The sequence below is a fragment of the Rhynchophorus ferrugineus genome, unplaced genomic scaffold (assembly GCF_030347505.1).
Source record: "Rhynchophorus ferrugineus isolate W39M unplaced genomic scaffold, kcgeb_rfMv2 rfM6, whole genome shotgun sequence".
Classification (NCBI taxonomy): Eukaryota; Metazoa; Arthropoda; class Insecta; order Coleoptera; family Curculionidae; genus Rhynchophorus; species Rhynchophorus ferrugineus.
Genome location: NW_027472585.1, coordinates 25,340,659 through 25,358,898, shown reverse-complemented (window position 1 = coordinate 25,358,898; position 18,240 = coordinate 25,340,659). Strand labels below are relative to the sequence as shown.

Genomic DNA, 18,240 nt, shown 5'->3' with positions numbered 1-18,240 from the left:
CTCGGGCTATTTTTCTGTACCAACGCCCACGTGTAATCTGACAGCTGTTTTCTTGAAAGCAGCTCATAATTACAAAATTTATATTTCGCGATGAATAAAATGAAGTCCACTTCGAAATTCGAAGCTTAAATTTAGATGTGAAGATATTTATGTAGACGAATGTAAATTGAACACAACGTTTTATTCATAGTGTTTCAATCTTTTAGTTCTTTCAGTTTACATTTTTTTAGAAAGTTTTATATGATGAACCATGAGGGCTTTAAATAAGGGTGGACCAATGTTGAAATAGAATAAAAGCCATTATGCTATATGCCATTTTATATAAAAGTTAACATCATCTAACTGATTGGCATGGCTTTTCGCGCTGGTATTTTTATTTTATTATTGCAATGATTATTATGCACATATTTCATTTTAAAACGTTTTTTTCTTGTGTTAAAAATCTAAATTTGATTATATTTTACTTTTTAGTGAGTGCCTTATATATTTTTTGTAGTCGGCTGATTTAAAAAATATATTTTATATTTCTCTTTTTAGTGTTAAATATTTACTGATTAAATTAAGCAGTTATTGCATCTTTCTTGTTTTTAACATTAACCTTATATTTTCCAGGGAAAATTAATGAAAGCTTCTTGATTAAAGCATTCTTCGGATGCTGGGATGATTATAATGGTTATCTTACACTGTTTAGTTATAGAATATAAGGCATCATATAACAATGATCGGATTCGGCATTAACAGTCTAGACTATACATTTTTCTTCTTTACTTAAATTATTATTTAAGCATAATATAATTTCTTCAAGTTTTATACAATTTTCTTGGATATTAAAATAATCATTCCTATTCAATTAGAGAAGATGATTCTTAATAACCATAATATGGTTTTGAATCTGGATAACGACAAGGTGACATACTGTATATGGTGTGTTCAAAATTAAAGGAATGGCGAGATGGAATAAGATCAAACTATTTTTTAATTTAAAATATCAGCATGTGCTGTTTCATAACATTTGATTACATTGTCAAATGGAATTGCCGCCATGGGATTTATCTGCATAATGATTTTGTTTATATAGGTCTGTGATTTTTAATATGCTACCATGTAAGGTGCATTATTATCTCAGTAAAATTGATAGCAGTTTGTATATTCCTACGTAAATCTCACACAATATGCAAATTGCTCTCTACATTGTCTATTAGTAGAATAAAACGCGTTGTAAGCGTAGGCATTGACATTGTTATAGAAAGAATATTCATCATATTCCCTAAATTATCTTGATTGGTTTTAATTTTTGTTATAGTTTTGTTGAAAAATTTAGAAATATTTTTAACCGTCTGCGCTGTCATTGCGTCGTGTTGCAGAATTTCATCTGGAAATAATTAATTAATTAATTCTTTTAACATTTTTCGGATGTCGTGGTTTGGTGAAGGTTACTTTGATAAATTTTGAATTTAGGTTTTTTGTAGGTAGGCTATGCGGAGATTTAAAGTTTTTTTTATATTATATATATATATATATATATATATATATATATATATATATATATATATATATATATATATATATATATTAAATATGGGTTTATCTGAACTGGGCCTAAAGTTTAACCATATATTATATAGTATAAAAATAGTAGAAAAATCAAATAAATAATCTGTTCGCATTTGATTTAAACTTTTATTAAAGTTGAATTGCTAATATAGATTACCTTTAATTATTTGAAAAGGAGTCTATACACAACTATTCTGGGATGAGTGGATACAATTATTATGGTTTAAAATGGCAATGTCTACTAATTCTTTGTTTTCGTACGATACGAATTTTCAAACGCAACTAAACTTTCTTTTAAAGTTGAATGAAATCTTTCAACTCGGCAATTTGAATTTGGGTTATAGGGAGTAGTAAAATATATATCTATTTGCTAGAGTTTGCACATTTCTTACAGGGGTTTATTTTTGAAAGAAGAATCATTGTCAGTGGTAATAACATTTGGAGTTCCGTGTTGGGAAAATAATTTTATTAGATATTGACATATCTCTGAATTGATGAGTTGTCATTTAAGGCATAAGCGGAGGCAAATTTTGAAAAGTTATCTATAATTTTTAGGAATGTTTGGGATCGTCCTCCAGGAGAGTGTTTGATATTATCAATTTGTAAACATTGTTCTTGAAAGATTCTGAAATATTCGAAGAACGAGGAGTTCTAGTTCCTTAAATGGAAAGTACATACAATATGTATCTATAGGTAATTAACTGATGATTACGTATTGAATGTCTTCTGTAGTGGGACTTTTATTTATGAATATAAATATTCTTTTCTTATTACTAAATAAGTTTTGTTTTTTTACATATAGTTTAATTTTATTTCTTCATTTAAAGATTATTTGGGTTTTAAAGGTATTGATGCTCTTATTCACCTATGGAACATCTAAGATAGGGTTTTTAAAGATGTTTGGATTGTTTCTATTTCTGAATTATTATCTTGAACGATTCAAAAATATAAATTTTGGAGAAATTCGATTTATTAGAATTCGGTGACTTATTTTGTATCTTTGAACTACTATAGGGCGGTGTAATTTGAATGTCTGAAATTATTTTAGACTTAGGGTTATCCTTTACTGATACTGCCGGGTATTTTTTGTTCGGTTTCTCGAAGACTGGTATCTGTTCTTGTGTTTCGAAAAAATGTTTAATTCGGTCAAGATCCACATTGATCTTCAGGATTTACATCTGGTCTTTCACTTAATCTGGACACATAAGTTAATGGGGATTTAGGTATTTCTACAGGGTGTATTTCAATAGAATGTTTAAGGGGAAGACGGGAAAGAGCGTTAGAGTTTGAATTTTAATTTCGTTTTTTGTAATGGATGGTGAAATCGAATTCTTGGGGTGTTTATCTCCAGCGTACTAATTTTGAGTTGGGTTCTTTAATGGAAAAGAGGTATTAAAGGAGTTTATGGTCAGTAACTATCTATACTATTTTTTGTCGAAAAGGTAAGGGCGGAGGTACTTTGTAGCCCAAATTATGGCTAGAAATTATTTTTCTATGGCTCAATAATTACATTCTGCCGTACTCAAAGTTCGTCTAGCATATGAAACGGGTGGATCGCTGCCATTTCTTCCTTGGTATAACACAGCGCCAATAGCAAAATTTGAAGCATTAGTTGTTAAGATGAAATTTTCTGAAAGTCTGGATGTTGAAGAATAGGATAGTTCGTGGGGATATTTTTGCCTGTTTCGAAAGATTCTATAAAGGCTTTATTATGATTAACTTTGATTTTGACTTTTGGATAAGTCTGACAGTGATGGAGTTATGTTTTTAGATCATCGATGAGAGTGCGACATATATCATTTATTAGTATTAGAAACATAGAGAACCCGAAAATACGTTTTCCCTATTAATTTCCTAAATAATTGATCAATTATCATCACTATCATTATTTGCTAACCATTTATTTATTTATCTTTATTTAAATTATTAGCTCATTATTAAGTTTAACAGTTTAATTATATTTACTAATTAATTTTGTTTAAATTTGTATATAGTTAAGTCTATAAATAACCATATTAGTTTCGTGACTATTTAAGAACCACCGTGATAACGATTTTGTAATTATATATATATATATATATATATATATAAAGGATTTTTTTTAATTTCAATATAAATTTACAAAATATGATGGTCTATTACCAAGTTGTCAGAAACTAATTCTGTAGGGCTACATGAAATTTTAGCAGTGTTCAAGCTTGGTTCTCCTCGTTCTCTATTTAGTGGGAAGTTTCCGCGAAGTTGGAATTCTATGCTTCCATTCGAACTAAACTTGTACGCAGTTGTCATTCCGCCCCTTCGTGACCTAAATTTTAATCAATCCTTCTGATTTGACAGGACAAATACTTTTTATAATAAATTTATAAAGTGGTTTAAAAACAATATATATCTGGGTTATTCAGTAAGTTTGTAGAGCGTTATTTGATAATAATAAAACTGTCATAAGATCAATGTCAACATTTACATACAAATACAATTACAAATGCGTCATGTACAAATACAATAAATTCATACACAGTAAAAACAAAAATTTGTTATTTAAAGGGCAAATGGTTTTAACATCCAGCTTCACTATAATATTTAACTGCCTTTAATTTCTGGCATATTTAAACAAATTATTTATGAAGTGTAATATAAAAATCCAGTTAATAGAGTCCTAAAAAATAAACTTTATAATTTTATAATAAGGTTTTTAGATTCTGGGTTTTCCTTATGGTGATATATTTTTTTTAATATCGTTATTAGATAAGCTTAGTAAAGTCTTAATTATAAATTAATTTGTTACTACATTTCATTTGTACTTGGATTAATTCACAAGCAAGATGAGTGCGAGACGAATAAATCAATATATAATCCTCTATTATAAAATTAAATAACTTAAGCTATAATTTACACTAAAGGTATACACTTTATATAAGTTCGTATAGTTTGGTTGGCTTAAATTTCCTGATTTGCCTGCGCGTTGTCCAGTAGTTATATTGCTTCCACGTTAGCATGATTTAGTAATCTTCTTTCGCGTTTTAATTGCGAATTCTGTGATTAGTTCTCAAATCCATTAGATTTCCAGATCATAATGCAGTTTTTCGTTGGTTACGTAGCAATAGGCGTTGGTAATTAATCGAATAATTTTGTTTTGGCAGCGTAGGATGACTAGTTGATTAGGTTTTTATTATTTTGTCGCAATGAAAAATTAACATGAACAGATTTAGAGTTATTAAGGTGAATTTTCCAATCTTTAGTCTATTTTTAGATTTTGTTGACTAACACTTGTACTTTTTGTACTGCCCTAGGTAGAGATATGCCGTTTGTCATAAAAATTGTATTATCATCAAAGGCCCCAAGTAGTGTTTCTTTTGTTGTTAGGATGTCAGTTGTATAGTGTATATAGGAGAGGTTAATTACGCGGCAACAATTTGCTTATCTTAAAGATTAATCCCAAATGCCAAACCCGATCAAAAATTGTGAGACATCCTGGAATATTGCAGGGCAGTATTTACTTTCCTGAAACGCAAAACTGTAAATCTGAATCTATTAAAAATTTTTTAACACGTTTATATATTGGTTTCTCAAATAGTTTTGATTTTGCAGGTGGCAGTGAAATAGGCCTCTAAGATTCGACTTGTTCTGCAGGTTTGTCAGGTTTTTTGAGCATAATTATTTGTGCCACCTTAAAGCACTCTGGAACATGCATTAATCTTAAACAGGCATTAAATATATATGTCAACATGATGATTGCTTTTCGTGGCAGTTCTTTCAATAATCCAGGGAAAATGTCATCTATTACAGGTGCCTTTTTAGGATTGAGGTTATCAATTTCAGTGGCAACTTCCAATGGAGAAATTAGATTTAGATATACATCGGATTAATATACAGGAAATGTATCCATTGTAGATTCGATATCATTAGGTTGAAATATGTTAGGTAAATATTGTGCGAGCAAATCAGCTTTTTCATCGTTGCGCCGAACACATTCATTTCGATCATTTTTAACTGGCGGTACTCTAATAATTGGTTTTTTAAATGTTTGAGTTGTTTTCCATAGCGAATAAATAAAAATGGATGATGAATTCTAGATATATAAAATTAGGCATTGAATAACCATATTTGTCACGTCAGTAACACATCTCTAATGATTTTTATGACCCTATCACAATTTATGCGAGTAATCTCTAATTCAACATCTCGAGAACTAGGCCACAGTGGGAAACTAATAAGTAGCAATAATTAAAAAAAATAGTGCCTCATCTGCCAGTAATTTTTTAAAGTGGTAACTCGATATTTTTAAAATATACTAAATTGTAGTTGTGTTTTCTAAATTATTTTTGGCGATGAAAGGTGGATACACTACGATAGTTCAAAGCACAAAAAGTGATGAACTGACTATTGACTGAAAACTGATTATTCATGGTCATAAATATAAAGGTATAAGAAATGTATATTCTATTACGAATTGCTGAAGCCGAATGAAACTGTTACTGTAGATATCTACCAACGTCATTTGAATAAATGTTTTCTTGAAAAAATAGCAATAGGGAATAACACAGATAAAGTCATACTTTAGCACGTAAAAATGTTCGACCACATCTTGACAGAGATGGATAATGAAGGTAGGTCTACCACACCCAGTGTAGTCATCAGACATACCGCTTGCTTATTACCACTTGTTTAGATACAGCATGGATTTTCTAGCATATGGTTGTGAAAAAGTACAATAAATGAAAGAATATATTCAAAATTTTTTCTAAATGAAAATCAAAATAAAATACTTTATTTAAAGTAAAATATATGTATGTAAAATATTTTATGACAATATATTTTATGAAATAGAGTAACAACAGATTTACATGGGAGCTTAGACTATTACATATAGTATAGAATTGTTTGATAAACCATCTTTTATAGTTGATATAGGTAGTCAATAGCATTTTGAATTTAATAATTAGGAATTATATACTTATACTATATATAAGGGCATATTGGCAGTTATTATTAGTTAATTGCGTTTGATTATGATCACAAATATATCGATATCAAAACGAACTGAATGTGTAGTTTGTAGTTTTCTCAATTGCTGGATAATAATTTTTGGTTTCAGGTAATTGTAGGTATTTTTATTTTTTGTATTGGACTGGTGATCTATTAAATTGCGATGCGTTCCTCGAAACAATTGTAAATCACAAAATGAAATGCTCAGCAAATAGGACTGCTACGGTTAAATATACCACTTGAGCTTTTCCAAATAATTTTTCACTTTTATTCTCATTCAATCAGATGCAAGAGCTGCTTAGTTAACACACAATTTGAAATATTTAATTTCTTAAAGAATAAATAATTTTTTACATTATATAAATAAATACTATACATTTTCTAATTTTATTTTAATATTAATATATATTTTACGCCCTGAAACTAAAACGATTTGTTTGCTACAACACACTATTATTTCATGTAAAATAATATGATATTAGTTATTATTTTTTAATTTACTGGTTATAATATTGACTTTATCTATTCTATATCAATATCTAGACTATATCTTTTCTCTTGTCATTATTTCCCGTACTATTGCAGCTATATAAAAATCAACCCTAATTTTAAAAACCTGTTGATTGTGCGTCATAAATCAAGAGCAGCGTGAAAAATTAAAATCGTTCCCCCCCATTAAAACGCTATTAGTACCGAGAATTTTGTTCGAGTTGTTTTTCGGTTACAACATTCCATTGGTCAATGAACGTTCGCGTTGAAATTCTACTGGCATATTTCTCTTTTAGGCAACATAGAGGGGCTATCGGGATGAGTTGGAGCAATTTCACAGCATGTTGCGAGTTTCCGATTAGCATTTACAATATGGCTTCGACATTACAGAGAAGGGTAAGATGGGTACTGTCATTGTGTATTTATGTGTGTGCGGTTTGATTATTGTTACTGCTTTTTCTTTTTATGCATTGCAATCGAATTTAGCCTAAGAGGAGTATCGTAATAAAATATTTAAGAAATAATAAACTAATTATTATTTCTTATTAAAATAATTCAATTTCCATAAATAATTATAAATAAACATATTGATGACATGAAGATATATTATACTTCTAGTGACGGCACTTGTTAGTGCTAGACATTACTTACTGTGTTAATTAACGTCAGCCATGAAATTAATAAGATTGTCGTATATTAGATCTTAGATATTTAATAATAAAGGTTACATAAAAATGACAAAATTAGATTTCTTAGAATTTCATTCAGAATTTTATTTAATAAATAATTTAATTATTATTTTTTTAAATGTTGGAACTTAAACGTTGAATAGCATTGACAATTATTTTGATATTTGCTTAGTATTATTTGCAATGTTTTAAACACCTGATATTTTCTTGCATGGCACCAAAGGAGTTGATATCATATTAATACATTATTTAAAATTTATTTACTGTTTGGAAATTTAAAATTCTTCTAAGGGTATATAGATTATAGAATTTTATATTCTGAAGAGCTTAGTCTAGGTAGTCAGTAATGCCAAAGCAGATAGCTCACGTAACTTTTCCGAACTAACTAACACGTAACTGCCGATTTTGGCCAACCATAGAATTCAGAATTTTTTTAAATTAAACACCTAATCCTTTTATGTCTACTGTTTCGTTAATAATAGAAATAGTTGTTGGTTGCTGCTGTTTGCAAATTCTATAGAGTCATTCCAATAAAACATGAAATACACGTCTTTACATTTTATAATGCAACGTTGCCGCATCTAATTTCAGTTTAGGTTTTGATGCTCACATAACAAAATACTAATGTTTAATGTAAATAACTAAATAATAACGTTATAAAATATTTATGTTTTTATAATTTATTTTAACATTATAGTATATGTAGTAATGTACTAGTTAGGCTTTATGTAATGACTTGAACTACAGTTAGTTAAAAAGCCACAATAGTATGCAGATGAGAATTCTTTTAGTACATTTACAATGAACTCCTTTCCATATCACCTAGGTAGTACAGGTCTACCTTTTATGTAGTAGTATCTCCTGGAACCCTAATCTACCTATTCTACCTAATCTATAGTTCATTCAAATTTATTTTGTATACACGTCATCAAAATTTGTGACATCAAAACGTCGCAATGTTACCGCATCAACTCTCAGTTTTAGTTCAGTTTGGCACTGACATACAACAAAATTCTAATCTAAATAAAATAATTGAACAAAAATTTTATCAAACATATTCAGTTTATTTTAATATTAATACATCTCAATGCATATATAATCGAAGACTTAAACTACTATTAAAAACACAGGTATAATAGTTTGTAGGTTACGGTTGTTTTATTATATTTACAGTTCACTCTTTTCCACGCTTATTTTTCTATTAATTATGTGAATATCTTTAGTTGTTTTCACTCTCATCACTCTGTCTCAGGAATTTCCAGCATTGCCAAGCATTATCACTTATCTTAAAAATTTCTTTTAGTCACCTTCACTTTCTGACACACTGTCCAAGTTAATCACTAAACTGTTAATTTCCAGTCTATCTAAAACATATTCACGATTCCACCATTTATCAATTACTTTCCTTTATGTCTTATCGAGTTCTTCGAAACCGAAGGTGTTATGGTCGACAATGTTTTCTTCCACATATCCAAACAGTTCTTAATGGAATATCCTTCTCGATCAGCATGTCTATTATAATAATTTTTTGCTACCCTCCATATCAGCTCGATTGAATTGAATATACAGTGATAGGGAGGAGGCCGTAATAGTATGTGATCATATTGTTCAGCTATCTGATCTACCGTATATCTTTTTTTGGGATTAATTTTAGAATAGTAAATAGCAAAAAACGCAATGAAACATTTCCTACCTAGTAACATAACATAACCTACCTAGTAATAATTTGAAATAGTTCATTCTCTAAAATAGTTTCTTCAAAACTTATTATATGTACTTTCGCATTCCATATTGTCATTCCCTACCTAATTGCAGACTCTGCTGATGCACTTTTTGATATCTTCTCCACCAGTGTACTATGATATAGTGAATTGTGCATAACAATAAATGATGTTCTGTAAGTTCTTTAAAGGCCGATTTGCAAGCCACTGCAACAAAGTTATTATAGTTCATTTCTCTATGGTAATCACCCATTTACTTAGAGGAAAAGACTAATTCCGCTCCAAGAATAAAAATATTTCATTTATATTCCTGTTTCCAGCGTGAAGTAGTTCTTCATGACTTATAGTCACGTCTGCAATGAATTATTTATAAATGTTATGACTAACAAAACCTAATCGATAGTTTTTCCAATGTTTACCTTCTTCCATGAACATTTTTTGTCTTTACACTATATTTATTATCATCTTGCTATGAGTTCCCTAATGTAAAATTCTGAAAATTCTTCCTTGATTTTGTTATGTTTTTACAAATTGTATTTTTTTAAACCAATGTATGTAAGTTCCATTAAAACCATTCGTGGCTATCTTTACGCCATTTAAATCCTGTATTACCCAACAGTGTATAAAGGGAACATCACTCAAATAGATGCATGTCTTTCAGCTTTTTATGGATAGTTTCAAGATTAACAATTTTCTCTGAAATAATTGTATTAAATTATGTTGGGATTGAGAAAAACCATTTACTGTTTTTATACGTTCGGTGTATTTGAACTCCAATTCAGTTAACATCAAGCTGATCTTGGTTCATCACCCGTTTCGCATAAAGGCTGTTTCTTTTTGTTGAATTTAAGGTTATATTGTTTTTTATTTTTTTAAATATTTTAGAGATCGTGCCCGTACTAATATCCAATGCAGCTGCAACACGCTAAAAACATTTTCTATAAAAACCGCGGCGATTTGAAACTTATTAAAATAACTTTTGACGGTTTATAACCCGTAATTATAATATTTTGAATAACTCTACGTACGTTTGACAACCAGACGATTTTGACAAGCTGTTTGGTTCCACGTTCGAACTTATCAGACAGCATTATGTTTCTATTTAAGTAGAATAAAATGAGAAGAACATATTGCCTGATCCTAAAACGAATTTACAAATTGCGGCAAGCAATACATTAAACATCTTGATGACGTATATAAAAAGAACTTTGAATAGACTATACTTAAGTATATAAAACACAAATATTTAATGTATATTTACCTAGTAACCAAAGACTAACTTAGCTCCAGGTGTAAATATATACCTGTTTTCTCCGTGAACAATAATATATCTGTTAAAAATTATCAAAAAATATTATGACTAACAAAATCTAATAAAATATCATTTCAGAATTTACCTTCATCATATTGAGGAGTAACATACCAAGGAAACTATGTAGCAAGAATGATATTGGTTTGTTAGTATTTTAAAAGCATGTGTAGCTCAAGCCATGCGGAGTCGATTCGAACAAGTGGTAATTAGGCATAGAAAACAGCGTGGAAATGAACGAATTAATTGATAACTTAAAAGAATTATAGTCCGGAAACTTAAAAACATGAATATTTTTCACATTTTCAAAGCTTAACCTTTTAGGAATATGCCCTTAAGAGGAATTTTCATAATTAAAATTATTTTCGGAAAGATAGTTGTGGTAGTGACGTGCTATCTAAAAACGAATTAAATATGTTTCTCTCGAAGCTACTTTTTCCAGATGGTTGACTTAATATCTGAAGTTCTACTAAGCATATTTAATCATTACCAGTAATGAGTAAAGTGATATTGACGAATCGGTGTTTCCAGCTGCAACTTGTCTAATAAAAATCGGCAAGTAACGCAATAAAATCTTACAGAATGAATCGTTTATTCCACTTTTATTTCATTTATTATTATCGTTTATCGGACCAGAGAGAAAACTTATGGAGTCGATGGAGGATCTGGAATTGGGCCAAAACTGATAAAAAGACCGTAGAGATCAGAAAAAGTAGAGTAAAAAACCGTCGTCCTTAAGTATTATTAAACTGGGAACAGGAAAATGGGAAACAATGGAGTTAGCTTCAGATAATAACTTCACATTTTTTTAGGAAATGTATTTTTCACATTTAATGTTATACGTCATCTACTAAACACAATAAATCGCTTAGAAGCGTGTTTTAATTGACTTTAATTTTTCTATTTTCCAACTAGATCTTTAACCAGAAAATAATATTTTTTACTATAATGATTTTTGGTCAGATAAATATAATATAATTTTACTTACTTACTTTTTTGCATATTTTTGAGCCTGAACTTGTATTTATAGAAATATGTTAAGGATCTTTTGTTGTGTTGAAATCATCTATCGCAAGGTTTCAAGATTCCACAGGCAAGTTTACATGAGTTATTTAACGTCATTAAGTTTACGAGGTTAATTGATAAAAGGCACATTCTATATCCATTTCAATAAGAAAACAATGATTTGATGTGGTTCTCATAAAAAAGCTTTAGAATTAAACAAAAATAATAAAATGAGCTATGGAACTTCGAACTACTACTAAAATATTCCTTAAAAAAGTGTGATGGTTAAATAGTTTGAGTTGGTTAATAAAGATTGATTGAGAAATTATTATAATAATTAAGTCAAATATATAAAATATAAAAGTAATTTTACATCAATCAAAGTGAAACTGTTCTTTTGAACGTAATAGAATACAATAATTATCTCCTTAATTTTTTTTCCATAGTAAGTTCCAGTAGAAATATGTACATCTCCGTCTCTATTATGGCACGGTTAAAGAAAAACATTCGTAAGCACACGTTGAAATGACATAGCAATAAAGAAATTACTTTTATATATCATATCATCATCATATAAATATTAAAATGCGATGAAACATAATCCATTTCTTTTTTACATTGTCACGTCCCAATTTAAAATTATTTAATTGAGCCTATACAGCACAGAGAATAAAACAATTATCTTTGTCTTTTTATATCTCAAAATGAATACAGGAAAGAATTCGTTCATCTCTGTTATTACAAAGAGAAAAACAGCCGTGCCTCTGACCGAAATAGTAATTACTATTTTCAACTCTTTTGACTGTTTTCAGTCGATACTTCCCAATGCTATTTTTGGTATTTTAATTCCAGTTATTTTCTTCCCTTTGTTATATTCTTCTTCCAACGAATTTTTGAATCTAATTCATCCCAAGATATTGTAGCGTTCGCGTTCTTCGTCATACCCGGTAGTTTGCGGTATATTTAGAATGTAATCGGGAACTTGAACTCGAAGTAGAGTGGTCCCACGGAGGAAAGTGGTTTGAAATCCTCAAACCTGCAGTGAAGGTAAACCTTTTTTTCTGGTGTGTGGCCTAAGAACACCATTTGTCCACTGGGTTTAGCGTTGGGATATTTCAGGATAATATACGTTTAGGTAGAACATATTTTTAACTCGGGATATTTCAGGATAAGATATTTTTAGATAGAATAAATTTTGAAGTTAGGATATATCTTCGAGACGGATGTGTTTTTGGAGCGGATTTAATTTTCGGGATATATCACAATAAGACATTGTACTGATATTTCAGGTCTGTCCATTTTCGGTATGAACTTTGACTCTTAAGGAATAGTAATGGTAATTGATTCGATTCAGATTGTGAATATTCTTATAATTAATATAATAGGTTTAAGATTAGCTTAATTTACATTAAGTTTTCATTTAGAGTTGTGTATATTGTATTTAATATTTAAATTGTTATATTTAATATCATCTTTCTTGATGCCTTCCCATTAGTCATGGATATTGCATCCTGTATCCCCTTTGTAGTTTTGGATACTGGAAGCTAACAACTATATGGCGAGCCATCGATTGCACCGACGAAGAGCATCGCTCGCTGTGTGTTCTTAGTATTTGTCAAGACAATATTTATCGTTGTTACTGTATGTGATAGTAGTAGAAAGTATATTGTTATATGAACAGTTTGATAGAACTCTCGCTGTCTTTTATTCTCAATATCTGAGTTAATTTATTCATATTATTACTTGCGTCTTGCAGTTTTCTGGTCGCTCCTTCGCCATTTTCTCCAATGTGGTCAGAAAATGTAGACATGGTAATATTTTCTATTTGTGGTATATCATATACATATATTAAATAGAGAGCATGATCCAAAGCACTACTTTGTGGTACACCTACTTTTGTTTTTATATTAATGAGTCATTTTCTTCTTGTTTAATTCTAAGTACCCTGGCTGAGATGTGGAAGTTGTTTGTTCAGCGTGTTGCTTCAGTAACATGTTATGGAATTTGTGTATGAGTCCATTATGACAGACTTTAACTAGGGCTTGAGCTATATCCAATTATATAGTTACTTATGGATTTGCTTTAGATTTCCAATATATCCCTTTTTAACATTTGTGTTATATTGTTTAGCCTACTTTTATTTAGATTTTTCGGGTGTTATTTGGTTGTGTTCGTTTTTAGCTACCACTTCTTTAATTTCTTTAAGATAATTGATTCGTTTGGTTTTCCTCCTAATTTCAGAGGTATTATTTCAAGTAGTTTTTCAGCCATTAGGATATTAAAGTAGGCTCGTTCGAGATCTAATGTGGAAGAAATTGTGCAATAGTGGAGTTTACGAGTGAAATCTTGGATGTTAGGAACTGGATACTTCCCTGGAATTTTTATTGAGGTTTCTGTAATTCCCACGTATACATTAGCTGCCATCGTTTTTTCGTGGCAGGATTGCGTTACAAAACGGGCTTTTTGATAGTCTAATTATACCGCCTTTAATTCAATCTTCCATTTTACGTTTGGCCTCTCTATATCTTCTTGGAGAAAAGTGTTTGACTCTGGCAGTACAGGGCGTTGCTAGTGTGACAATATATCTGCTATGTTTGGATGCTTTATTTCGGTTCTGGAAGTTTCGTCGGTCGAGTCACCTTAACATTATTCTGAAGTACCTGGTGAAATTCTGGTTGGATGTTCACATTTCTTACCGTGGGGGTATTGTTGGATATTTATCCGCTGGTAGTTCGGTCGGCTGAGCCACATCTCCTATAACGAAAATCCATGCAAAAGCCTGCCTGAAGGTGAAATACAACGACCTCCTTTACTTTCCGTATGTTTTAATTTTTGTTTGCTTTGCAGTGTACAATATATTTTCAATTAGTTTTAATTGAACTGCATCCGCTCTTCGGAGCCTTGAAACGTCAGCACCGGTATCAACGATAAAACGAATACCGATCTTCATATCCTTGACGAGGAGGCGTTGAGGAGGAGTTTGGATTCCCAGCGATTGACTCGATGCGTGCCTGAGAATTAATAGTCCTACTGCACCTGCAGTTGTCTCCAGCTATATGGGGTAATGTAATGGTACTCTTTGGAACCAAACGTTCTGTGGTAAAAACGTACTATTTGATCTCCATTTCCCCGTGGTGTTCATCCGAGGCTTGCGGATTGCGCTTGTAAAGTTGTGGTTGTGATGTCTGTTTCTATTTTTCAGGTCATTATGCTCTTGCCGTAATATATAAAGCATTTGCGAAAACTTATTTAAATTCAGGCAGTTGTTTGATGGATCAAGTTGTGAAAATGCTTCGTTTGTGATGAAAATGATTTTGGCATCATTGTTGGCGTCCCTTTTAATTGGGAAATATATGTTAGAAAAGATGGCATTATGCGGTCCGCCATTTTAGCAAGCACATTCCGACTCGCATCATTGCGTAATGCTTCTTTATCTGTACTTCTTCAGAGTCATCCAGGATGCTAAATAGGTTGTCCCTCAGTGTTTCGTATTTTCTAGTCTTCGGTGGGATAACCAGAATGTCTCCTATGAAGTTTATAAGGTTCAGGTTCTAACCTAGATTGTAAATGGCGGTATTTTGCAATGTCGTAGGTAATTCAATACAATTCAAAAGTGTTCTTAACGAAAACAAAATGGATCACTGCGCAGCATTTCTCCATGGTTACAGTACTACTTTTGTGACTGCCTGGTTATGTTACTTCTCTGTTTATATTTCTGCTCTTAAGTTGTATGAAATAGCGTTGTACGTGATTATGAAACGCAGGTTAGTATCGAGTGGCTTATCATACGCAGGAACACAGCACTGGGAAACCGAAATTTTTCATAGAAATAGTAATACCTTACTTTTAACGTCGTGGGTCACCAATTGTGGGTTTCAACCTAATAAAACTCAAAATTTAATATAGTTGTAATATAATTCCTATTTTAATTTAATATTGTTTAAAAAGTGATATTTTGACGCGACACAGGGGTTGTTCTTCCGACGATTTATACCTGGATAATGCGATGCTGCCAATTACGGTACCATGACAGTCGCCTGGTAAAAGAAGAAGAAAGGCACTTCGGGGTTGTCTGTTTTCGGACGCCGCGTATTGGGATGTATGATTGGTTGCCTAACTCCCGCTATATTTATTATAGAGGAAAATAAAAAAATATTATCTTAATAAAACATTTTTGTTATTGTGGGAAAATAGAAAATATGATTTAATTGAAAGATTTGATTTAAAAATCAGTTGACGTTTTTATAAAATATTTTCATAATATGTAAAAAAAAACTTATTTTCTCATTCTCCATTGATATTGCCTTAAATATTTTTTATTATTTATTATAGTTATATGGTACATTAATACTTATTAGATATATTTTTGTCTTAATTTGCTACGGTTTTAAAATTATGAAGTACTTATTCTACGATACAATGTCAATACAACATGTCAATGTTTTTAATAAACATTTACTAATATTTATAACTTATTATATATAACTATATATAACTTATATATGACTTATATTATACTGAATTAGATTTAATGGTTTCATTGATTTTAATCTTCAGACTAAGCCATTAATATCTCGGATCTGGGGAAGCTCAATATTGATGTGCTGATAGAACTTTTCTTTATGTAGTTGGGCGTAATCCTTGATAATGTTTCTATCTTCCGGTCCTAATGCACATTGTCATTACGCATGTACCATAGCTCTATAGCTATATACATGAAATATAGTGCTGGCTAGAAAAATTGCCCTTCAAAATGAATAATGTCTTATTGTACAGTTCTTGATAAGTTAATTGACAATCTCTACCTTCAGGTCTTTTTGAAGACTATTATTAAAAATGTATTTTAATTAATTTTGACGGGCCATTTTTCTATGTATTCTTGTATTTTGGTAATAGCTATTTAACTTTTCGGTCGATTCAGTGTTGTTATCTCCAACGGCTAAAATTGCAGTGTCACCTGTAAATCTAGTACTAACATTTTTATTGAATGTAGGTAAGTCCTGAGAATACAGAGGATAAAGGACTAGTCCCAATACACTTTCTTTAATTCTGCTTGGTAAAATTTGTTTCTGATATCAAACATACATCTATCTTGTTTATATCAAGGATTGCTTGAAGCTCTTGCTGATGGTTGAACAAATAATCCATTTGCATTTCAGGTCATGATTTTGATGGTGTTATTCTTTTTTTGCATTTTAATTTTTCAAGCATTTTTTCTCAGTGTTTCCTTCAAGTCTTTTAATTCTTTAGTCTATACTCAATAAAGAGTTCTCCATTTGGGTAATGTTGCTATGTCTGTTTAGTATGTCCTTTTACAGGATTTAATTTTTCTTGGTTCACATTAATAACCATTTATTTCGGAGTTTTTTAAAACTCGTTTGAAACAACAATAATTGGCAGGATGTTTGTCTCCACAGTTTGGTTCCTGATTTGACGATTTTTGACAATTAGGTGGACACTGCACACATACGACTCATCTGATTAGATGACTATCACAATACGTGTGTTTGCGTTCAAATGCTTCACATTGTTTGCATTGCGGAATTAATTTTGGCTTCTTGTTTGGCACAATTTCTATCGTACAGCCCAATATTTGAGTTATTTTGAAGATTTTCTTAATGTTTTCATTATTAGCAAATGTTAACATAAATAATGCATTTTTCGACGACTTTTTGTTGTTGAAAATTTATAATTTTAAATTCTTTATTTCATGCATTTTTGGATTATATGAACTATGCAGATTTTTTTCCACAACTTATATTAGTTTAGTTTGCTTATTTTCATATGTATGAAGGTTTATCTCTGCAGTATTTAATGTTTTTGCCGCTTCTCTATTTGATCCAGGATTGATGTATGTAACTTTACTCTGAGCAATGGAGAAGCTGCTCTCGATGGTCCTGGTGTCACCACTCCTGTCTCATTTCTAGCATTTTGTCATTATTTGCTGTAGTATCTTTCTTTCAAGTTCATCAAGTCGTTTTTACAAATTTGCATTTAGGGTTTCGAGTTTGAATAATAGCTCCCTCTAACATACAGTTTTGCGGAATTCCGTTCAACAAAAGCATATTGCTACTGCACATACATCCTGTACGTTGCCCTCTTTGGCTTCGCTGATATTCCCCTTGAAATAAAGTTCGCTTCTTTTGGTTGAGTTAGTACTCATTTAGTATATGTGTAATATTTTCCGTATTTATATTGGGTGAAATATAATATAAAATTTATAGAATAAATTTATCATTACCAACATGAGATATTGCCGGTTGTTTTGATCTACGTATTAGTCCACCGGCAATAACATTTTTTTGCCCACACTATATACTTGCTCCAAAAATTATATTACAAATTAAAACAAAAAATAAATTAAAAAATAATTTGTCCGAAATATTATATACTGAAAAATGCAAGCTCCATGTTTATTGCATATTAGAACTACATATTTGAATTTGATTACCAACTTTTATTTTCCTAGATATAATGAGTATCCATA

The 18,240-nt window shown here is 30.5% G+C and overlaps 1 protein-coding gene across 2 annotated transcripts in view; it reads left to right on the top strand.

The window, feature by feature from the left end:
* The window catches only part of Fife (regulating synaptic membrane exocytosis protein fife), a 200,828-nt gene that overhangs the window by 140,544 nt on the left and 42,044 nt on the right, over positions 1–18,240 (top strand). Inside the window, exon 2 of one of the 2 annotated variants that reach the window (XM_076406606.1) lies at positions 7,326–7,425. The exons of the other annotated variant lie outside the window; for it this stretch is intronic. Coding sequence (XP_076262721.1) covers positions 7,348–7,425 — 78 coding nt within the window. The 5' untranslated portion in view covers positions 7,326–7,347. The remainder of the gene's footprint in view (positions 1–7,325; positions 7,426–18,240) is intronic. 2 annotated transcript variants of the gene reach the window in all.